The following is a 24,234-nucleotide window of genomic DNA, read 5'->3' as shown; positions in this document are numbered from 1 at the left end:
GCAGGGGTGTGGAATGAGATGTGGTGATTCAGGTATGCCGGCCCAACGTTGTCTATCGGGAGCCAGTAGACGGAGGGTCCTCAGTTGCTGGGAGATATTTTCTTGGCGTGGAAGGTTAAGGACCAGTCCGGTGGTGGAGTTCTGGATAAGTTGCAGCTTTTTGATGTTTCTCATCGTAGTGCCGGCTTAGAGAGCCTGCTTGTGACTAAGGTGTTGGTGACTGTCCTGCGTCAGTCTGCTGGTATCCATTTGCAAATTTTCCAGAGGTGGCGGAAGGTGTGCCAGCAGGAGGAGGTGACTGATTTTACCTTTCGGGTCATAGATAGAGAGGAGTCGAGGAAGATGCCTAGGTTGCGGGTGTGCTCAGTCGGTGAAGGCAGGTGCTGAGAGATGTGAGCCACCAGGAGTGGTCCAGTGCTGAGGTGGCGTTTCTGAAGATGATGAGCTCTGTCTTGTAAGAGGCAGCTTTCTCTCATCCAGGTGGGGACGGCTTCCATTCTTGAGTGAAAATTCCTTTTGGCCGTGTCCGGGTCTTCGGTGAGGGAAATGATGAGTTGTGTGTCATGACACGATGTTCATTCCGTGGCTTCTGACAATGGCTGCGAGTGGGGTCATGTATATGTTGAAAAGAGTTGGACTCAGAGAGGTTCCTTGGGGAACTCTGCAGCTGACTTCTGTGGGTTTAGATGTGTAGGGAGGGAGCCTCACCCTCTGAGTCCTTCCGGAGAGGAAGGAGTGGATCCATTTCAGGGCTGTGCCGCTGATTCCTGCGTCATGGAGTCTGGTGCACAGTGTGCTGTGGAAAACCGTGTTGAATGCCGCAGAGAGGTCGAGGAGTATGAGTGCTGCGGTGTTGCTGTGGTCTAGAAGTGATCGGATGTCATCAGTGGCTGCAAAAAGAGCTGTCTCTGTGCAGTGGTTGATGCGTAACTCAGACTGGGAGATGTCCAGAGAGTTTTTGACCTCGATGAAATTTCATAGTTGTGTGTTGATGTCTCTCTCCAGTACTTTGGCCAGGTAGGGTAGCAGCGAGATGGGCCGGAAGTTCTTAGGTTCTGATGGGGGGGGGGGCAAGGGTTTCTTTAGGAGGGGACATACTTCAGCGTGTTTCCACTCCTCAGGGAAGGTGCCAGTGTTGATGGAGCGGTTTATAGAGTTACCGAGCTCAGGACGATGGATGTGCTGGCTCTGACATAGATGTTGTGCGGGAAAGGGTCCGTGAAGGCTCCGGAGTGGGTGCTGTTCATGATGCTTTCTATTTCCTCCATGGTGAGCGTTGACCAGCTGTGGATGGTCCGGGTGGGTCGGTCACAGGTTCTGGTGCTGGGTTGGTTTTCGGGGAAGAAGCTTTCGTAGATGTCTGGGATCTTGCAGTGGAAGAAGGTGGCAAGTTTGTCGCAGAGGTCTGGTGGCTTCAGAGGTGGGATTTGTGAACTCATTGATGACTGAGAAAAGTTCCTTTGTGTTGTGTATGGAGGAGTTGATGCGTTCCTGGAGTGCGTTCCTTCTTGCTTTCTTGATGGGTTGGTGGTGGATGGCGGTTGCAACTCTGAAGGAGGTGAGATTTTCATTGGTTTGGCTATTCCTCCATTTTTTCTCTAGCCGCCTGCGGGTGCGTATGGATTCTTGGAGTTTGGTGGTGAACCAGCTGGCTTTCTTTGGAATGCGCTTGGCCATTGTCAGGCGGAGGGGGGCTAGAATGTCTGCGCATTTGGTGATCAATGTTGAGATTGCGCTCTGCTGTGTTGCTGTCATCAGAGGGAGGTGGGGGAGGGATTTGGCAAGAGTTGTGGTGAGTTGCTCGTTGGTTATTTCGTTCCATTTCCAATGGGGGATCCTGGGGGTGTGGATGTGGCTGCTGGGTGTGGTGATGGTGAAGTGTAGGCAGCCGTTTTCGGTACAGTGTGGGTCGTAGATGGTCTCAATAGTAATCCTGTTGCTTGAGGTGAAGATGGGGTCCAGTGTGTGTCCTGCGATGGGCAAGGTGATCAGCTGTCTGAGGCCGAGGGTGGCGAGCCTGTCGAGTAGAGCAGTGGTGTTTGGATCGTTGGTCCTCGAGGTGGAAGTGCAGGTTGCTTAAGAGGAGGTGGTAGTCGTCGGACACCAATGCCTGGGTGGTAGCGATGCTCACAATGTCGTTGATGAAAACTGGGTGGGGTCCGGGTGGTCTGTAGACCAGGGTGTCACAGATGGAGGATGTTGTGATCGGTGTGGACCAGGAAGTGAAGGTGTTCCATGGTGGTGCACTGTTCTTCTGAATTGGCCCTGATAGGTAGTGAGGACTTGTGTATGATGGCAAGTCCTCCACCCGGGCAGGAGGGAGGTACCTCCTTAGGATGCTGTATCCATCCAGGATGGCACTGTCCGGTTTCGAGGTGGGGTTGGTCTAGGTCTTGGTAAGGAAGACGATGTCCGGCCGAACGGTGTCGATCAAATCCCATAGTTTGGTGGTGTGCTTGTGGAGTGAGTGGATGTTCAGGAGGAGGCAGTTGATGGGGTTGTGGTGGGTGTTGGTGTTTTTGGGTGTGTGGGAGTGCCTTCTGCTTGTTGTCGCCGGCACTGAAGTTGCAGTTCCTGCACAAAAAAAGTCTGTGGGTGTCCTTGGGGGATGTGGAGCAGTGGTTCCTTAGACGTCCAGTGTTAAGGCGCTGGAGGGTCACGGCATCATAATGGATGCTGGCCAGGGAACGTCTTGATCGAGATCCAGGTTTCCTGGTGCTGGGCGCAGTCTGGGCACGGACGGGCGCAGACGGGCTTGCCTTTGGTGTGCCAGCGCCGCTCCCGCTGCGCACAGCTGCCATTAAAAATGGGAGAGGAGTGGGGGGTATGATCAGCTGGGAGGCAGAAGGGCAGGAAAGGTGCTTTGCGTGGAGGGGGCAGGGCCACAGGAGCGGCGCGGGAGGGAGAGGGTCAGGGAATTGACAAAAAAAGAGGTAAAAGCCAAAAAGTTAAAATCAAGTGAAAGAAAAGGCAGAAATAAAGAAGCAGGATTAAAGGGGAGAGAGAGAGAGAGAGAGAGAGAGAGATATATATATATATATATATATATATATATATATATATATATATATATATATATATATATATATATATATATATATATATATATATATATATATATATATATATATATATATATATATATATATATATATATATATATATATATATATATATATATATATATATATATATATATATACATACTTTAAACGGCCAGTAGACGACTAGGGATGAGGTGCAGGCAGGAGCCTCCAGGTGGAGGAGGGCTTCGAACTGAGAATCGGGCAGGCCCTCAGTTCGTTCACAGGCAAGGCAGCAGCAGCCAGAGGGTCTGGGGAGGGCAGCAGGTGCTAAGCTTAAAGCATTTCTCTTTTAATTTAGATTTAATTTAATTTAGATTTGGATTTCAAACTGTGGAAGCTAATTGTTCCATTGAGACAGGCAGAAAATAAAGGATTCTCTCTTTTGACCTGCACCCTCTTCCTTCCAACAGCATCCCCTGTCACACTGCTTCTTTTTAGGTCTGGTTTGTCAGTGCAGCTGTCTGCTGACCTAGTGGTTTAAAGTATTGATCAAGTGGCCTTCCGCCCCAACAAGGCGAGCATTTCCCTCTCGCTTCTTTCTACTGGCTGCTTGCTGCCCCCTACACAGTGAGTGCATTGGTACTGTCTTATTAATAAATTTACTTCTATATTTCATAGATGCATGGCATACAGAAAGTATTTGCTTTTTAAAGTGTGAGTCAGGACTCAGAATGCAAGCCAGACATATTGGATATTGGCTTTGCTAATGCTTGCTTTATTATGCGTCTACCCCTGAGGAGTAGCATGTGCCAAATTAGATCATTCCTCTATCACTGCAAAAGGAATTATTTTAAAATACTTTAAAACTCAATTTTTACAAACTTGCTACATTTGTTTGGATCACAAGCAGTTTTCTGTGATACATTCTGTACCACCCCATCTAACTGTTCAAATAAAAACAGACAAACACAGGATCAAGGAAACACATTTTATGTGCAGAAATACAAGAACCATGAAAATAAAAGTTAAACTTTTAACAGGTATGCAACCGTTTGGGTAGCAGCAAAAAGTCAGCAGTATCTGAGAAAGACATTTCTGATTTATAAATACTGTCTACTTAACATCGCGAACATTTCTCACTAAAAACAAAAACACTGCACTGTATTTCCTTGTGCTTGATTGAACTGGGCCTGAATCAGCCCTGACGCCATCTTGAATCTCAATGCAGCCATGATGCGCGTTTTCATTTCTCCTCTCATCTCATCTAAAACAATGTGATCTATGAAATGCTCTGTATTGAAATGTTATTCATGAAGAACTCCAGTGGTAGTTTTCCTTTCCTTGTCACAAGTACATTTTACCGCCTGTGCCACTGTAAGGCTACTCATCATAAAATAGTCCTACATTTGAATCCGCCATTGTTTTGAGTGTAACTAGACTTGTACTGCCGCATCCAATTACATGACCAAAAGGGAGTAATATTAATATTCATTTAGTGGATGGTGTTACACGATGGAGCGTTCCTTTCTGAATTCTGATTTGTCAACCTGTTTAACAATTCGATCACCTTATGCTGGCAATGCGATTTTCACTGTGTTGTGTTATTTTAAAAAAGTCTCAATTTCGGAGATAAGGCAAGACAAGTTTCCCTCGACTTTCGAGAGCTGACCCTTATCAATCTGTCTCTTGCTTAGGAGTTAGAATATTCTTACTCTAACTTAACTGCATGTCATATTCTTTGCTGCATTTGAATGAGTCTTATGCTAATTCCCTGTTTTGATTTGCCTTGCATTTTGACTAATCGATACTTTTACCTTCTGTAATGCACTTTAAATTTAATAAATCTTCAAGGTTTCTCTTACTGATCTCTTGATCCTTTTTGAGAGTTGAGGCTTATTTAATCGACTATGCTGATTTATTCGATCACAATCTGTTATCTGTTTGCACACATTCCCTCCTATGATCTTGAAAGTAACATCGTCCCTGATCTTGCATAGGCACTTTGTCTAAGATCATCTACCAAGACAGCATCTACACATCCAATTATTTGTTAATAGTTTTACAAAGAGACTACTTGTACCATGGACTTCAACTGGGTAATGACCCCCTGACTTTCCTTTATACAATACTGAATTGTCCTTGCTTACCCATGCTTTTATAGCCCTTTAGGGCAGGAACAAAAAGTGCATAGAGGACTGGAACTCTGTGCCTTCTAAGGTTTCCAGTCCTTGACCTTCACCAGCAAATAAGAGGCTGGTCACAAGCTGTGGGCAAGGGGCCAACCTGGGATGTCATCAAGGGTCAAAGTGTGTGTGCAATGTTTCTTTGCTATCTCTGCCACTTTGTTGAATGTAAAGCCTTGTACCATACCCTTGATGCGCTCAGCACCACATACATCTGCTGATGGTGAACAATCCTTTGATCAGATGATCGGAAGATGCTACTAGAGCCACCCATGTATGTATAATCGAGACATGCTAATATTCCTCCATGACTGTGTACATCTTTTCTGTGGCATCTTTAGTTTTTACACGGGCCATCACTTGGCAGCACGCCGGAGCTTAGCTCATTTACTGCTTATCCCTTCTACCACCGATCTGTACGCTTTTCTCCACATATCTGTGTTCCTGGGATATACATGTGTAATATCCTTTAGGTTAAAGATGATTATCCTAAAACTATATACATTTTGCATGCATGCCAGCCCATCCTTTGGGCTTTGAACCTCTGATATCTATCTGGCGTTTATCCTCAATGTTATTCAGAATACTAATTGAGTACCTTACAATTACTCTTCAAACAAACCGTGTGCATAGCCTCTCTGTTATTGTATTTCCTAACCAGAAAAGTACGTATGACTTTAGCATGGTTGGTGTGGCTTTACTTGCCAACAAATTAAGATATTTAGGAGTCACCCATTCTGCATCTATACCAGCGCTGAGTGAGGCAGGCATCGTCCAGAAAATCATATGCAGTGCTCCACTCCGCAAGCTTGACAGTTCTTGATTTTGTGCACACAACTTGTGAGTGCCCTGACGATCATTCACAAGTGGGAGTTTATTCAGGAGTCCTATAAAGTCAGTCCCCCACTAGTAGACGGGCCCATTATGGAGGTCTGAAGGAGTTCGAATGATGGATGCATATTGCCTGGCTGCAGCTGAAGGAATTGGCAGATGAGAGCTCCATGTTGTAGCAGGTCTCAATTTGAGAGGGGGCGGAGTGTACTTTTTGTGACATAATATCCAAGGCAAAGGAGGGCATTCTCCTGTGGCCAGGTCTTTAGAAATGCCCAGAATGGGTAACAGTGACCAGCATTTCCCATTTGATCTTCCTCAAGTCTGTCCTTCGCGTATGAGGTGTGATTGCACCTTGGAGAGAGGTGCCTAGTGAGTCTCATCACAAAACTCAGCTATGCAAACTGATAGCTTTTAGCATGATGCTAGCCCTAACGCTGAATCACCTCTGAGACCTTCTGAGTAGAACTGCACTTGATTCCTGATGCAAGTCAAAGCTAACATATGCAGGGAATTTAATGGGAAGGAGAATTGCTGTCATTAGGGTGTCACTATCCTCCCTATATCATTAAACAGATGTTCTGTATGATTAAAAACCTAACGTGCTTTCATGTGGCAGGTGTTGCCCGTTGCTATGTGTATGTTTTGTGGTTCTCCTGGTGCTGTGGTGCCCCACTGAAGCCTAAACTGTAATTAGTGGTTATACGTGACTCTTACCCCCCCCCCTCCCCCCTCCCCCCCAAAAACCGCTCTCCCTCCAGCACCATCTCTGGTCGAGGTCTAAAAACAAGGCACCACTGTAAGGATATGAATCTGAACCACGGCTCTTAACCTACTGCAAGATATAGACTTTCCTGGATGAACACGAAGAACTTATTGCAAGAAGGCATTTGGTGTTGACCGAAAGATGGATTTTTAGGGCCCGATTCACAAACTGACTTATGAATCATAATGTTACGAGTGCGGAGACTTCGCATTTGGGGCGCAATGTCCGGTGCTCAGTGCGGAGATTCTGCCCCGAGTTCACTCGTAACTTTACGAGTCGTAAGTCCCTTTGTGAATTGAGCCCATCGTTTTGAATTTGGTCTTCTCCCCCAACCTGAACCCATGAGAGAGAAAATAATAATATAGAAATTCTTAACCATGAAGCTGCAGACCAAGAAATGTACTACCTGAAGAATACACAGGCCATCTCAATTCAGCTGCTGCAGATAACAACAGACTCTTAGAGTCGGGGTGACCGGAGGAGCAATAGAAGAAGGGAGAAGCTATCCGGAACATGGACACTAGATGTTTACCTGCCTCTAAGCACAGCTTTCGAAGGGTGATAGTGAAGGGACATGGTGCCAACTGAACAGCGACCACTGAATTGCAGTCGAGGGCGGATCAAATTATGAATGATTTTTTTTTTTTTTTAACACAGCTACACATTTCTCTGAGGATTTTAATCTGAGGGTTGTTTGCGGAGGCACAGATGGAACAGTCTTTCAGAAGATGGGAGGACATTGATCTAAGCCAGACAGCAGTGTCAAACCTGGGGGAAGAGATTTCACATCCACTGCAGTCAGGCGGTCACTTGAATGGCCAAAGGAACCTTCTGTAACCATCATCAACAAGGCTTCCTTTTCATCAGAGGTGCCATTATTGAAGGCAGTACTAAAGAGGACACTGGCAGTCGTACAGCAATTGTTCCAACAGCAGGAGCTTGACATCAAGACATCCTTTCTCTGAGGAAAGCTTCTTGCCCCAGGAAGAAGTCCTTTTCTTTGTTTCCTTGCAGCACTAGAGATGCAGATTCATCCTGAAGGCAAGACACTGTTCAGCAGGGACATTTGTTGTTTTCTATGTTCTGGGCTGTGATCACTGGGCGGGAATCCAGAAGGATGCTATTGCGCGGACTCCCCTGTTGAAGGTGCATGCTGTTCCTCACCATCAGCTCCTTGGCCATGAGTACAAAGACTTCATCTACGTTCAGTGCTTCCTTCGCAGAGGTCTCCAGCACCGCCAGCAGCCCGTGCTTCTCAGCCAGCGTGCAGGCGTCTTCAAAGAGCACCTGTCGATTCGCCAGGAGGTCTGACTTATTCCCTAGAGAAGAGAAAGAGATTGCATTTACCTCACAGTATTTAAGCAACCAGCATACAAGGACACTAAGAAGAAAAGCACTGTTCCTCAGTCCAAGTCCCAAAATACACTTAATTCGCCAATGCGTATACCTGTACTTTTGGGACAGTGGCATGGTTTTGGCTTTAGCACATGTGTATAGGCACTTGATGTTAGGAAGAGTTTGGGAGTTTCAGCTATTTACAAGCAATGGGGCAGTAGCAAAACCAGTTCCTGCTGCTGCGTTGCTCCCAGCTTTTGTTATGTTATGAATATTTCTAAAGCGCACAAATATCCTGAGGTGTCTTGGCGCTATAACTCTTGCATGTAGTTGCCCCAGCAGCCTACTGACATGCTTCCTGGCGGAGCTAGGACAGGACTACCCTGAGCTGCAAGCCCCAGGCCTGCATTAACCCTGCATATTACTTGGGTGAGCTCTAGTTTCCAGTCTCGGGTAGAGGCAAATACTGGATATGCAATCCATGGTTATTAGAATTGTGATTTCCTGACACCACTTCAGTGCAAACAGATCAGTGTGAACATTAGTGCCCTGGATGTGTGCACCTCGGACTGAAGGATGTAGGGGGTTGAAAGATAGAAGACCCTCAGTCGTATGTGACTGGAGAGAGGCCCAGGAATATTTCATTTCTCATTAAGGCCCATATTTATACTTTATTAGCTCTGCATTTGCGTCATTTTTTAATGCAAAAGCGGCGCAAACTTGCAAAATACAATTTTGTCCCATATTTATACTTTTTTGCACCGCATTTGTGTAATATTTTTACGCATAAGCTGCGCAAACTTGCAAAATACAATTTTGCCCCATATTTATACTTTTTTGCACCGCATTTGTGTCATTTTTTTACACAAAAGCGGCGCAAACTTGCAAAATACAATTGTATATTGTAAGTTTGCACCGTTTTTGCATCAAAAAGCGGCACAAATGCGGCGCTAAAAACGTATAAATATTGACCTATATTTTGTAAGTTTGCACCGCTTTTGCATAAAAAAATGACGCAAATGTGGCACTAAGAAAGTATAAATATGGGCCTAAGTTTTGTAGAGCTGGGGCAAGGCAAAGAGCATCGCAGCGCCTTTACACACAGGAGCAGCGTTTCACAAATAAAATGGAGTAGTTACGTGAAAACAAAATGTATTCTTAGATAAAAGGCATTTAAACATATAAATTCTACCACAAGTACACAGAGCACATAATCGATCGTAGATACAAAACATGGACAGCCTCCGGCAGATGCATCTGTGCAGAGATGTAAACCGTGGTCCAGCTCTCCCAACAGTAGTTGTGGTCAAAGTAAAACCCAACTTTCAAAGCAGGGAGTATAAAGAGCCCCCGCCCACCCCTGAGTACCAGACGGTTCCCCAGGTGCAACTCCAAAGACACTCTTAAAAATCCGTCCAGTGCACGGGGCTCAAGGAGGAAGCAGAAAAACGAGGCAGTCGTTTCAGCTGTTGATGGAATGAGTGACATGAGGGAAGAACGTGGAGGGGGCGGAGTCTCAGCTTTGGGTGCACAAACAGAAGGCGCACAGATGCTGCGTCACCACTTTGCTGAGCTATATTCATGCCTTCTCTGTCCAGAGCTGAGCCAGCGAACAAACTGCTGAGTCAGATCATCGACTCGACGCTCTTCCTCTGCCCTGGGCCAGGGTATTCTCCTGCGTCTTGGAAAACAGAACCGCGACCTGCATAGCAAAGCATCCCCAATGCCACGGAATGCCGGGAGGGCGAAACCACATATTTGATGCAAAACATTTTTTATCGAAATTTGAGCCTGCTTGCTGTAAGAAAGCTATAGAATACAGACTCATTTATAGTGTTTATTACCCTGTAAATTATTGCAGGTATACAATATGTTTGGGGAAACCCTATCTGTTTAATCAGATTTATTTCATCCCATGCACCTAAATTCTAACAATTCCCCACGTCTGCACCATCTCTTAACTCCCTTTTAAAGGGATCTAGGTTCCTCCTGTCTTGTGCAAATTTATTGCCCCTGTAGGGGCCGTAGGGCAGGCAATCGGCAAATCGCTCCTAAAACCCTTCTGCTTCTATCAAACGTTTCCCATTGCAGGAGATACGGCTTAGATTTATGCCATTAAACACAGTAACCGAAGAGCAAACTAAAATCTGCTCTTGTAAGCGGTTATGTCTGCCAAGTGAGACCCAAAAGAAAACAATGTCATCTAATGACGAGGAAAGAGGACAGGTTTTGACAATTCGAGCTCAGCCATGATTTTTATTCTACAATGTGAAACAACATTGATGCAGGATGCCATCAATCCAAGGTTCTTTACAAACAAGGAAAAGGTTGAGTCTATCTACAAAATAAACTTCACTCTTTTAGGCTGGGTACCAAAAAATGACCAGGCAAAGCACAAAAGAGAAAGCCTTCTTCATCTGTGCATTGATGATTTCGAAAAATAATCCTGGGAAATTGAGAATAGCCGCTAACCTTCTACAATTCAAACAGGATTTGAAGCTCCATCTGTTGAAAGAGTAGGACCTCTCTTGTAAATAATCCTATATAATTCCTCAGTGTCCTGGACAGGTGTGCTCAGGTACCAACACCTAATCCAACGTGTTCTCTTGAATGCAGCCAAGTGGGAGCAACTATGTGAAAACTGAAAACGCCCACACCGAATGGTAGAATGTAATTTAATGGAAAATTAAATAATTCATGCAATAGCGGATCTATTATTAGAGCATAGATGATATCCCATAACAGTTACATGAACTGAAAAAATGACAGAGAGCAGACAATATAGCTGAGGTGTCTTATGCCCTGTGACGCGATCCTGGAGACTCCTTTTTGGCGTTCACAACCAATATCCATACACTGCGATGGTAAGGACAGCCGGGCCATAAGTAGCAGTATGTACTCCTCCCTATTTGAAGACTCGAGGATCTCTGGTGATACAGTCTTTAATTACTGGTAAAGTTGGCAATTGCTTGCTTAATTCCTTGGTTAGATATTGATATATTCATTCTTGTTTCCTCTACGCTCCTGAGGTTGAGGCTACCTTTCCATGTGAGGCAGATATCCGTCTTCTCCTCTTGTGCCTGGGAACCAGTTCAGTGTTGCAAACTCTGTAGCACAGATTTCCATCCTCATCAGTGATATGTAAGCTACTGCATGTTGGGGTACCCAGTTCTGCCAGGAAATGTTCTCAACCTTTATCCCCTAACTACTAAAAGGGAAAAACTGGTGAAATACTTAGCCTGCTTTGAAAATCCTTGGTAGCATTCATGCTAGCAAGGGCTACACATTTAAGACGCTCTGAGCAAATGTGGTTTTCTTCACAATGCACGGCCACCCCGCATTCCCCTATCCGGAGCATCAAGACCATCAGTTTATGCACCCCAGGTGGAATCTCTTTCATGTATTCCAGCAGGGCAATGAGCTAGGTTCTCTGGATAAGAGAACTAGAAACTTTCAAAACCATGTGGATTACAGCTGACTGGACCTCAGCCAGAGGTGGGCATCACCATACCAAGTGAATAATGCTTACATCATGGATCCAGCAAAGGATGCCTTTTGAATGATCCCTCAGGCCCATCTTGTATAGGGGGTCTGGAGTGTGTTAAGGTCTTTGCAGAAATGTGATAAAAGGTAGATATAGTCTGTAATTACACAAGAGTGTGCCTGTTTAGCCGCAGTACAACTGCAACTTCTCACTAACGGCGAAAGAGCCAACTAGTCAACCACTTAATTCTCACCTTCAGGACACAGACCGGCGCACTGCTTTGTATAACAGTATATATACGGGAGATATGTTTCTTGAACTAAGAGGATTCTTCAAATGTTGAAAGCATATTTAGCCATGGAGGGGCCACTGTGAAGGTGCTAAGGTTCTATCTGCAAAAATAAGTCAAGGGTGGTGCACTCAAGCATCTCTTGTATAGACGCAAGGAGGAGGAGGAACTTACCAACCTGATCCAGCTCATGAGGTCTGTGTAACTTTAAGTGCGTGAGCTGCAGCCACCAGCCAGGGACAAGAAAGAATTACATGCAAGGGGATCCCAGCAGCAAAGATGCAATGCAATTGTATCCTACAATGCAGACAATCCCAAGCCCAAGCCATGCACCAGACTATTTCAATCTCAGTGGTATGGTGCTGTTCCGGGGAACAAAGTTCAGTATTAAATGGGTACGGATGCACAGTGTCTGTCTCAAGCTTTCAAGCTGGTGGATTATACTGGTAATGACCATAGTTGTCGAAAGCACGGTTAACGATAAAGTTCAAAGTAGGTCAGAGCAGACCATCCTAGTCAAAGGGCAGCATCAGTGTTTCACATCTCAGTCTAGGAACTTCTCATTCACTTTAGAATTCCTAGTGAGGGGAAGTGCAATACTCATAACTAGGTAGAGGAACCTGGAAAAAACGACCATTATTGCAACGGTAATTCTATCAGTCGATGCCAGGGGCAGCCGAAATCAAAAGTGTTTACTTTTTCTTCAAGTCTAGTGGTATCTCTGCCATAATTCTCAATTCATATTGTGTCAAAATCGATATTAATCCAGACCCCAGATATTTCACCACTGATAAAGACCACTTCAATAGGAACTTCATTGGAAACTCAACAATGGCCGGAATTAGAGGGAAATTATGCACTTAGTCAAGGTCAAACCTAATGAGCTCTGATTATAGTCTGTGTTTGTCTTAGGTTCGTGAATCTATGCGACGTCATCCACTTATAGCAAGACTCCCAACGGGGTAGCTGCGAAGCTAAGCAGTCTCTGAGAGTGATGTTGGGGGAAGCCTGGCAGCAACCAGCTTCAATTTAATCTAAAAAAAAACATTGGCAATGGCAATAAGTCTTCTTTAGGAATGAAAGTGTTCTCTGTCATTGATGAGTTTATGCACTCAGTAAGTCATCAAGCATGCACTGTCACTAATTTCTGCACTCATGCATTCCCTCATCCATCCACAGATTCATTCCTGTATTTCCCCTCTGACTCACCTACAATAAAAGACTCGCAAACTCAACAACATATACAAAATAAACTAGAATATAAATAGAAAAAATAAAACATGCTGCCATCTAAACAGGGTGGATATATGCTTGCAATAAAACTAAACACAGTATAGGTTGTCCGTCTTGCAGAAGTATTGGTAAAGCCGTCTACCATTCCAGCATGGTCACCACATCTGGGACCCACATGTTGGCCATCTTAGAATGGTAAAACAATGTTATACTATGGACAACAGCATTATGTAATGGTCGCCCTGCTTAAGGGGAAGTGGCCACTTTGCAAGCAGTGCACTGCAGATAAAATGAGCATCAATCAAGCGACCCATTAGCACTGCATATAGAGCTGTTCTATCCTCTTAAGAAACATTAAAATAAAAAGTGGAGCAGCAAAGAAATGAAACAGGTACTATAAAAGGAGAACACTGAAATTAAAGGACTGGGCAACTAGCCCTGACATTGAAGCACACTACTTTGCAGGTACATGTGCACATATGATCAGAAAATGCTATTATTCACAAGGCAAGAGAGCAGGTGATTGATGTGGACTGAACAATTACCCGATGCAGGACACTGTTACGGCATGAAGCAGGGTGTAGATGACACTCAGACAAATGGCAGATGACAGCTGTAGGAAATCTGCCTTTTCTGCATGGTCACCCTAGATTTTTTGCTTTTTTCCAGACTATATTTTTGCTGGCTTTAGATCTCTGTGGATTGTACTCCTGCTAAGTAGTAGTAAAGTGCCTGTGCTCCCCATATGAACATGGTTGAATTAGCATACTCCTAACTGGCATATTTACCTTGTCTGTAAGTTCCTAGTATGTGGTACCAACTGAAAGTTAAATGTCACTAGTGGACTACTGTACCAATTGTGTCATCCACTACAGTGGCAGTGGAAACACAGCTTCAGGCCTACCATTTTAGCCTGGTTGTAGCTGTGTAACAAGTCAATGCCTCCCTTTTAAATATTAATAAGTCACCGCTAGGTAGGCTTTGTAGTCCACAAGGCAGGGTGCATGGTATTTAAAAGAAAGTAGGCTATGTATAATTTTAATAGGTCCTTAGAGTGACTAGCACCTAAAAGCCATTTTCACTGTGGCAGGAGTGGCTGTTCTATGTGGAAAACCAGAGTGTAGATTAAAATATTACTTCTGTATCTTTGGAATGGGACCAGTTAGAAACATAATTAAGGAGCTGTTTTCAATAGTTATTACACATCAAATTCAATGGTGAAGTTTAAGGAAAAGTAGCTTTCTGAAACTTACCTTCTTCCTGTCTGAAGTTCCTGGAAGCTAATTTGCATTTGGTTCTCCAGCTTGTACCAGCCAGTAATTGGCTTTGCATAGGTGGAATAGGTGTAAAATGCCTCCTGAGAGCAAAAGTAGGCTGATCAGAATTGACAGATGACTCCTTTAAACTCTGCAGAATTTGCTTGGGGGAAGGGAGCTGTGGGCATCTTTTTTGATACTTCAGTGTCACATCCTGTTTCACAAGTCTGTTGAGTTTATGTATAATACTTGGAGCACACTTGAAAGTGGAGAGAAAAGGATGCCAAGATAATTCTTGTGACTCCGCTATCAGGATGCTAATGGACTCTGCTTTTGTCCAACCAGACTTTTGTCTTTGGGTTTATAGTGGGTATAGTGGCTGCCTCAAATTAGACTTTAGTGTTCAATGTGGGAGGACCCAGATTACCATAGTACACTCCCCACACACTCACCCAGCCTTCAGAGCCCAAGTTGAGTTTGGCCAAAAGCTTTTTCCATCTTGAAAATGCCCCAAATGGGTAGAGTTGGCCCAAGGAACGTTTGCCCGATTGGTTAGGGCGTGCCCAGGGATCATCCCCAGCCACTAGCTTTTGCCCGGCATAAATGTGGCATCTCCAAGTACCCAGTTCAGAAGACTTGCTGGATCTGAGGAAGAAAAGAAGAGGACTGGACCTGCTGTCTGTGACCTGAGAGGAGTCCTGAAGGACTGGACCTGCTCTGTATTGTACCCAGGATTAAAAAAAATGGGCTCCAAGGGTCATAAGGCTGACCTCCTATTCAAGCTATGTGTTCAACAAAAATAGCTTTCAGGGTACTACTGAAAGCAGCTTAGGCTCTACCCACATGCTGGTTCTCCTGAGCGTAGAATTTAATTGGGCCCAATCAGTGTGCTTCAATCAAGAACACTGCTTGCATTACACTTTTTGGCTTGTGGTAAAAACGTATACTTGATACAGCAGGACTGAGTTGCTTATGATGGAAAGCCAACAATCATGCCTATAGACCTGATCTGTCCATGATAAAGGCAGTAGGCCTTGCATATGTATTGTGAAAAGCATACGTTAAAGTAAATAGACATTTAAGTGTTAATTGTTTTCACTCTATACTAAAGGCTACAGATAGGTATTTTGTTTCATAAAATCTCACAGCTTATAGTCGTGGGCAATGGTTTTGGTTGCCTGGTCTGACAAACCTGGGGTACAGAAAGTTTGTTCTGTGAGAAGTAGGCCCACTTAGGAGAGAGAGTATTTTGCTTAATCAATTGTAATTTTTTGTATAAGTTTCTAATTTTTGGACTGTTTGTCTGATGATTGTCTTGTGGAAAAGCTTGTGCTCAAGAGTGTAAGCCTGCATTGGTTGTGGTGACACGTCATAGGCCTGATTAGTGCACTGGGAAATGGTATATCTGTAGCCATAGGTCTGGTCCACCTTTTATTCAACATTATTGGTCTGGCTTATTAATTGAAAAAAGCATTTTCTAAAGACAGTAAGCCTTTATCTGCTGGTTGCAACACATTGCGTTGCAGGCCTCAGGCTGGTATTTTGGTACATGGAATATCACAGATTATCGCGGTAGGCAAGGTTTTTGGCACTGATGATCCACCTAAACAAACTAAGGACAGAAGATATGCACTACAATAATACTTATTAGTCTCTCTTAAGTGTACATTTCTACTTTTATGTCTGTGTGTGGAAAGCTTATGCTCAGTACAGTGTGCTTGAGTTGGTTTTATTGTGACAAGCCAGCCCTCATTATTTATTATGAAAAGTTATAACTGACATTGCTTTTGGAAAGCATTTGTTAAAGTGGATAAGCATTTATGGGTGGATTGTTATTACTCTGAATTACTCTGAATTCTTCTGAATTACTCTGAATTCTTTGTTATACGGACTCTCACAGATAACCTCAGTAGGCAAGGATTTTAGTGTTGGTTACCCGCAGTGACAAACCATGGATGCAGACCATTTGCACTGTGACAATCCTTGTCAAGCACTGTTAGGAAAGATAGTAGTTTGCTTTGCTAACTGTAATGTTGTATAGATTTGCCATTTTATGACTGTATGCCTGATAGCTTTCTTGTGGGGAAAGCTTACTTACAGTACAGTTGGGCTATGGTGGCAAACCAATGACAACCACTATAGGTGTGATTGCTGTGCAGTGAAATGCTATAAAATGTTTTACCAAATGTGATAGGTCTGCCTGTTTATTAGGAAAAGATATTACAAAGACTCTAGTCCTGGCTTTTTTTGTATGAAAAGGATATGGTAAAGCCATTAGGACCCTGACAGTGGATTGTTATCCGATTCAGTTACAAGCTGTAGACAGGTATGTGGTTACCTGTAATTTTACGGATCACCATATTAGGCAAAGGTTTTGGTGTTGATCACCCTCTCTGACAAACCCTGGGAGTGGAATTTCAGGCATTGTTAGGCTCTATTGGAAGTGGTTGTATATTGTTTTGTCAAATTACATTTTGTACCTATTTGTGAATTTATAATGGCGTGCCCGGTGGTTTCCAGCATATGTGCACTGCGGTGTTCTACATAGTGTCAAGCGATTTGTAAAGGCTACATAGTTTCACTGGGAAAAATGCCAAATTTTTTTGCTGCAATCGGTTTATAATAAAAAAATATATATAACAAGCTATGCGGTCCCTTACTTACTGTGAGCAGCATGTGTAAAGGCAGTAGGCTTTTAAAAGTGGATTGTTAAAACACTGTATTAAAGCCTATAGTTAGGTATTTCTTTTTTTTAAATAAAATCTCACAGATTGCCATCGTAGGCAAGGGTTTTGGTGCTGGAGATCCATCTGAACTGTCAATGTGAATATACAATTTGAACTATAGTAATCCTTATTTGGCTCTCCTAGTAGAGATTTTAAATTGTTTTGACAACTACATTTTGAACATATATTTCTAATTTTATTACCTATACCTGATGGTTACCTTGTGGTGAGTTTATCACCAATATAATAGGTTTGAATTAGTTATTGTGACAAGCTAATGATAAAGGTTATAAGCCTGATTTTGTATAATGAGAAGGTACAGTAAAGGCAGTGGGCCTAACATATTAATTGTGAAAAGCATATGTTAAAGTCAATAGGCATTTAAGGGTAGTTGCACTGTCAAGCTAGACCTAAAAACCATGTAGATAAGTGTAGCTCTAGACATCCCCCACTGCTCTCGAACACAAAACTGCATTCTGAACTCCATAGTTAATATTGGAAGGGGAGGGTGCTGCACCAGAGATACATTCTTTATGATTACTTTTCTTCCATCTGTACCGCAGCCAGAGTTACGTAAGGCACTTTAAAAGCATAACAATGTCATGTGTGTGTGCCCCTGAAAGTTCACACTCAAGCAGCCAAGCAATTGTTTCTGTGGCAGCACACAATTCCAGTGCAATCAAAATATGTATTCTTGGATACCAGCATGTGGGTAGAGCCAAAGCCCCTCTCTTGTACCTTTTAAAGTTCTGGGCCCAATTTAGATCTCGGTGGACAGGTTACCCCATCACAACATGACGGATATCCCGTCTTGCGAAATCTAGATCCCATTATGTGCTATGGGATTTAGATTTCGGTGGACGCGACGTCAGTCACCTTTGTGATGGAGTGACCCGTCCACCGAGTCCTAAATTAGGCACTGTGTTTTTTAGCTAGGTCTAAATAGGATTGGCTTTAATGTGCTTAATAGACACACAGACTGGTATACATAAATGATGCCTGCATGCAACAGCACATTTAAGTCAGAATTACTGGCCTTGCCCGTGCTAGTGGATGCCGGTTTCACCGATGGGCTACAGTAAAATGGCTTCATCAGTAAAGCAGGGTTTTCATCTGGAGCACAAAAAACTCAACAGCCTGAGAATCCAGGAGAGAGGATTCACGATGTTAAAGCATAATCAGGAGAGGTCAAGGTTACGGACACATTTCCCAGTAAATATATGCAAATTATTTTATACTGCAGTATAACCTACTAGTACTTCACATAGAAAGCAAATGGGGTTGTTTAACTCCATGTGTTCATAACACATGAAATGTCAACGACTGCAGTTATCTAGCAGAAAAATCCGTTCCAGAAACCTCATGTGAACTCGTTTGTCTAGTGGGGGAGAACGTTGGGAGGTAGACAGAGAAGGCGAAAGAGAGCGTGGCACAGGAAGGAGGAGGGGGAGGGAAAGAGGAGCGAATGAAAGAGACAAAGAGGAAATCGGTGGGAGAAAGAGAGGGCAAAAAGTGTGAGAACAAGAGGGAGTGGTGCCAACATGAGAATGCAGAACACACACAACCGACGGTGGGAGAGAGGTGGGAGGTTGAAAGAAAAGACGCAACAACCAGGAGAGAGATAAGAGATGAGGGAAATATAGAAACAGAAAGATAGTAAGACAGAGTGGTAGAAGAACAGAGAAAAGAATGGAAGAGAGAGATATTGAGGGAGAAAGAGATAAAGGAAGGGAAACTAGGAGGGAGAGAAAAAAGATAGACCTAGATATTTACATAGGTTTTATTAGACATTTATTGTAAATGGCATTTTCTAATTGTACTTTCTTTTGCAGTTTCTTTGTCAGATTAGATTTGAGGCCTTCGGGTGAGCCCTGCTGGACCTCTTGCGGTGTAGCTGGCCTCATGACATATCGCCAGGACCCTTTATCCTGAACTTTTGCAGTTCCGGCCCAGGATTAGCCTCGATGGCAGGTGGTCTCCCTAGTCGGTGCTGAGTGCTCTGATAAGCAAGTAGTTTTATCACGCTCGGAATCCTGCGAGCAGTATTCATCTTCGCCTGACAGCTGAAACCAGAAGGAGCGGCGACATAAAGCCAAGGCGTTTCTTGGGACGGCCAGCAGATGTCAGCAGAGGCATAGTTAAACGATTTGAACACACAAAACCAACATTACATTGTCTCTTTCAGCAACCAGCGTTCTCTAGCTAGAGGCAGAGCGTTTAGTACCACCTATTACCATCTGTTGATTATACTTAAGAGATGCTTATAGATGCCTCGCCACGTACTGAGGTTTAGAGTGATCTGCTCACACAGAAATAATAAGCACTTTTTTTCCGGAACAAGCACATAACGTCTGCCCAATCAAATCCTGTAGCCTCGGTCTCTACCCTCCCATGTGGGCGGGGCCAAAGTGATTTCCTGGGGATTCTCATGTAATTATCTGATGACAGCTGCGCTGTAAAGCTAGACCATAACAAGCAATGGCAAAGACAACAGGCCTGGCTTCAAAAGAATGTTGTACAATACTGTGAACAGTGGCGGCCGGCAGCTTTAGGAGGGAAGGGGTGGGCAGGAAGCAGACACACACACTCATTCTTTCACACACATGCACGCACATCCATTAACAACAATCATAACATTCAAACATGCACCCACGTACCAAACATTCGTTTTAAAAGATCACAAACTCACACATTCATTCTTTCACACAGACACGCACATCCATTAACAACACTCATAACATTGAAGCATGCATGCACGCAAAAAACATTCATTTCAAAAGATCACACACACTCATTCTTTCACACACACGCATGCACATCCATTAACAACACTCATAACATTCAAACACGCACGCACGCATGCACCAAACATTCATTTAAAAAGATCACACACACACTTACCTTCAGCCTCAGGGGTCCCAGGAGGGTTGGGACTGCTGCCTTCCCTCACTGGCTGACCTACATAAGGCTCCAGCCTCCTTTTCTGCTCATTTTTTTATTACATTAATAGTGATTCATAATTTATCATTCACTATTAAAAGGTGGAACAGCAGGATCTGGAAAGGAACCTCCAATGGCATCTTAGGTAAGTGAATAAAAATATTTTTCAGTATATTTTATATGTGTGCATGTGGGTGAGAGAGAGTTTGGGTGAGGGAGTTTGTGTATGTGTGAGCATGTATTTTAGTAAGTGAAATAGTGCGTGTGTGAAGGTGAATGAGTGAGAATGTATAGGTGGGTCAGAATAAGAGTGATCAAGAGAGTGAGAATGAATGAGTTAGGGTAAAAGCGAGTGCAATTATTGTGATGTCATGAGGGTTAAGGTCATGTGATATCACTTCCCCTGACATCATTAAGGTCAAAGGGTGTATGCTGTCACTTCCGCTACCCCTGACATTTCGGTGAATCAACTCCCATTCCTTTCCTTGGTAAAAGTTTTGATGTGCGTTGTGCAGCCTGGATTTGAATGAATACCCAGGTGAGGCGTGGAGCCAGCAGCATACGGTGCATCTTTAAACCATTTGTGAACAAGGAGAGAAAATAAACAAGCATTTGCAATGTAACGGGTCTCGCGTTACGTCGAGTTGGAGCTATTAGCTTTGTAAACTCTTAACCGGACTTTTCTTGCCACCTTAAATGGAAAAAAAAAAAAAAACAAGTGCGATCACGCTGTGTAAAACACAGCGCAATCGCACTGCAAAATAAAGAGAAAAAGTAGTCCAGAAACCATACAGAAAACATGGAGCCCCATAAATTTCCAGTAGTTTACCGGTGCTCTCAAGGAGGACTAAACACCGGAAAAGGCATGACGTATGCCTGCCTTTCACAAATGAAAACAAGCGGATTTTAAAAGGTAAGCCCACGAATCCAATGAAAGTGACTGACGTAACATGGGCGTGGTTAAAATCCCCCTAAAAAGAGAGATTAGAAGAGGGAAGGAGCGCTTCGCGCTTGCCCCTAAAAACATGGACTGGAAAAATAAATGAACTTGTGCTTACATTAAGGAAAGCGTTCTTTTTAAATAAATTATCCACACCTGAGTCGCACTCTTCTGCAATTCTTTGAAAATGCACTGACCGAGAATGTATGTACTCAAGCTTTTAAAGCTCTGTGAAAAGCCAGGGAGTCAAACACTTAAGTCGTGTTCAGGAATACCACTGCCGCCCCAACTTTTTGGTTTGGTGCAGCAATGTACACTTTGTCTGGAGATTGTGGATAGGGGTGGGCAGGAAGGAAGCTGGAATAGTCAGGTTTATTGAGAATGGGACACAGGTGTAGTACCCACTTAGAGATCAGTTTTGCCAGTATCTTATCTTTAATACTGATCATTGAAAGGGGCAGATAGGAGTTGCACTGTTCAGAGGAATTGTCAGACTACAGGAATACCAGGAGGCTGCAAGGACCAGGGAGTGGTCAGAGAGGGTTCTGGTCAGACGTTCTATGCACAAGTTCCTGGTAGGAACATTCCTGGTAGCTAACCTGTAATCTATTCTAGACTGTGTTACGTTCTTCATTCCATTAGCTGTAAACTGTGATGGGTTTCGTCTGCACTGTATTTTGCTATACATATTGTCCGGTTGTACAGACATTAGTTGCTCAATGAGTGTTCCTTCCCACCAACTAACCTGACAATCTATCAGAGGAACAGTAGCAAATCATCCAGCCCAACAGACCCACATACAGTGTAAATAAATCTATAGGTGATCATTGGAACTTGGACATATGAGAGTAGGGAGCAATACCTCCACAAGCAAATTAACTCAAATAAAGCAAAACATGTACGAAGCCAGGTCAGGCATTCTTCTCTTCTTAAGAAAGAGAACAATGACAGAGGATGCAGATTAAACAGAGTGCCCAGCAAAGTGGTTTGCTAACTTGTAGTCAGAGTGAAGCAGTTAAGGGGGGAAATGGAGGTATCCGGTGGGGGTTCACAGAAGCAGACACGGTGGCAGTCAGCAGAGGCAAGATTGCATACATGTTCAAAGTGGGCTATTTAGAAAGTGGGTTGGTGGTTTACTGGGGTGTAGGTTCTGGTCAAGCAGCAAACACAATCATACTCAGGGTAAGACACAAGCAAACCCTAAATAAACCTGTGCTCACCCTTTGGTAGCTTGGTACAGAGCAGTCAGGCTTAACTTAGAGGCAATGTGTAAAGTATTTGTGGAAAACTTCAAACAGTAAAACAGTGAAAACACCACACAAGAAGATTCCACACCAGGTCCCAAAAATACATCTGAATACAATAAACATGACAAGAAAACAACAACAAAAATCCAATAAGAAAAACTGAAGATTTTCAGTTTCAAAATAAAAATAGCACCAAGGGGGTATGACTTGGGGTGTCAAGATGTCGATTCCTAGGAGTGTTCCGGACCCCTCTGTCATCCGCCGCCATCCTTGTCACTATCCAGTATTTACTCTTTCAAGCAGTCAAACCTGTTTTAAGTTTGTCTGTTTTGGAATTAATCATGGATAGTCTTTGCTACACTTTGGTCAATGAGCTACGTAGATCCTGCTCTGGAGGAGCATCGGCAGGGAGAAACATCTTGAAGGCCCCATGACTCTGGTCTTTGCTGGCAGATCTCGCCAGGGGCTGCATAGAATTTAGAGCCAGCAGCATAGGTGTGCGTGGTCACCAGGGTCCAGCAGGGCTGACGACACAATGCAGATGGAGTAGTGCAGCAATCCACCACAGGACCCCCACTCTGCCAAGTGTCCACCCACACCCCACAGACTCAGCACATCAGACTTTGTGCCAGATGGAGGGGGCACAATCAGGCCCAGCATCTGCAGCAAGGAGGGCTGCACAAGCCATTCCAGGACTGGGTAGGCCCGAGCGGCTGGGAAGAGTTGGCAGCAACTTCCAAACAGTAGGGTTCACTGAGGGTAGGCAGAGCTCGAGCCCCCGATAATTAAGGGGGGGAGCTGCCTTCACAGAAGGCACCCAGGCCAACAGGCCTGCACAGCCAAATTCTCCTCGCAATTCACCGGGCCATTCTGCCACTCAATGGCCACCTCACTGGAATCCAGAAGTGTGCAAGCCCAAGCTATAGCTCAGTGCAGCTTCCTTCAGCCACGGGCTGCAGGGACCATTGAGCCACGGAGCCCAGGCCTGAGCAAGCCCACCAGCAGTCAATGTCTCAACAACACAGTTGGTGCAGAGGATCCAAGAAGGAGGAATCGTGTCTACCTCCAATTCCGGAGCTCCGCACTGCAGTTATAGGCAGGGATAGTCACTCTGACAGGGGTATAAATGACGAATTGGCTTCACAGAAGGCACAGCCTCTCCTGAAGTTGGCCATGTTGCATCCTTACTCTCTCACGCCACCCATCAAGGTTCTAACACACACTAAACCCTGTTCCTTTGTAGGGCCCACATCCTTTGTTAAACTTCTCTATTGATATGTTTGCACTATTTATGTACCCAGGCATAAATACATACATACATACATAAATACACACATACATATGTGATTCTTTTTGGAGGAAAGAAAGCCATGCTCTGGAAGGTGAGCAGCAGCCACCTGTGACTTCAGTTTGTTCGCAGGGACTCGAGCTGTTTGATGAAGAATCCCAAATCAAAACAGAAATGTACATCAGCTTGAAAAGTTGATGGATCATGGACTATGCCATGTGGGAAAGATCATTTCAATGAAACCTTATATCCATTAGAAAACAGAATTAGTAAAATCCAACCAGATGGATATGAATTGGAAAAGTGATTCACGCACTGTGAGAACAAGCTATAAATGACTGTCCACAGCATTTGATGGAGAACTAACATGTGCTTGTATAGGGCATAATTAAATCTGAATTTAGAGGAAGATGTGTCCTTGATACAACAAACTTAAAAATCTAATTTTCAATGCTAAGAAAAGTGGAGGAAGACATTGGAACAATGCCACCAGTGTAGGTGATTATGTACCTCCACCCTTTCCAAAATATTATTTTAATTGCATTTTAATATTTTTTCATTTTGAAGTCTTACCTTAACTTTCTAACTATTTTTGTAAACCTTTTGTAATATTTACTTATCTTACCCTTTAACTAATTGTCTATTTGCTTTTATACATATTTTATTTATTACATAACCCTTACATTTAAT

At 43.8% G+C, this 24,234-nt stretch overlaps 1 protein-coding gene across 1 annotated transcript in view; it reads right to left on the bottom strand.

The window, feature by feature from the left end:
* Positions 1-7,466: 7,466 nt before the first annotated feature.
* The window catches only part of RAB19 (RAB19, member RAS oncogene family), a 73,552-nt gene continuing 56,784 nt past the window's right edge, over positions 7,467-24,234 (bottom strand). The window contains exon 4 of the mRNA XM_069227894.1: positions 7,467-8,125. Coding sequence (XP_069083995.1) covers positions 7,860-8,125 — 266 coding nt within the window. The 3' untranslated portion in view covers positions 7,467-7,859. The remainder of the gene's footprint in view (positions 8,126-24,234) is intronic.

Source organism: Pleurodeles waltl, chromosome 4_1 (genome assembly GCF_031143425.1).
Source record: "Pleurodeles waltl isolate 20211129_DDA chromosome 4_1, aPleWal1.hap1.20221129, whole genome shotgun sequence".
In the NCBI taxonomy this organism is placed as follows: Eukaryota; Metazoa; Chordata; class Amphibia; order Caudata; family Salamandridae; genus Pleurodeles; species Pleurodeles waltl.
The sequence above is the reverse complement of the archived record's forward strand: the minus strand, read 5'-3'. Positions and strand labels throughout refer to the sequence as shown.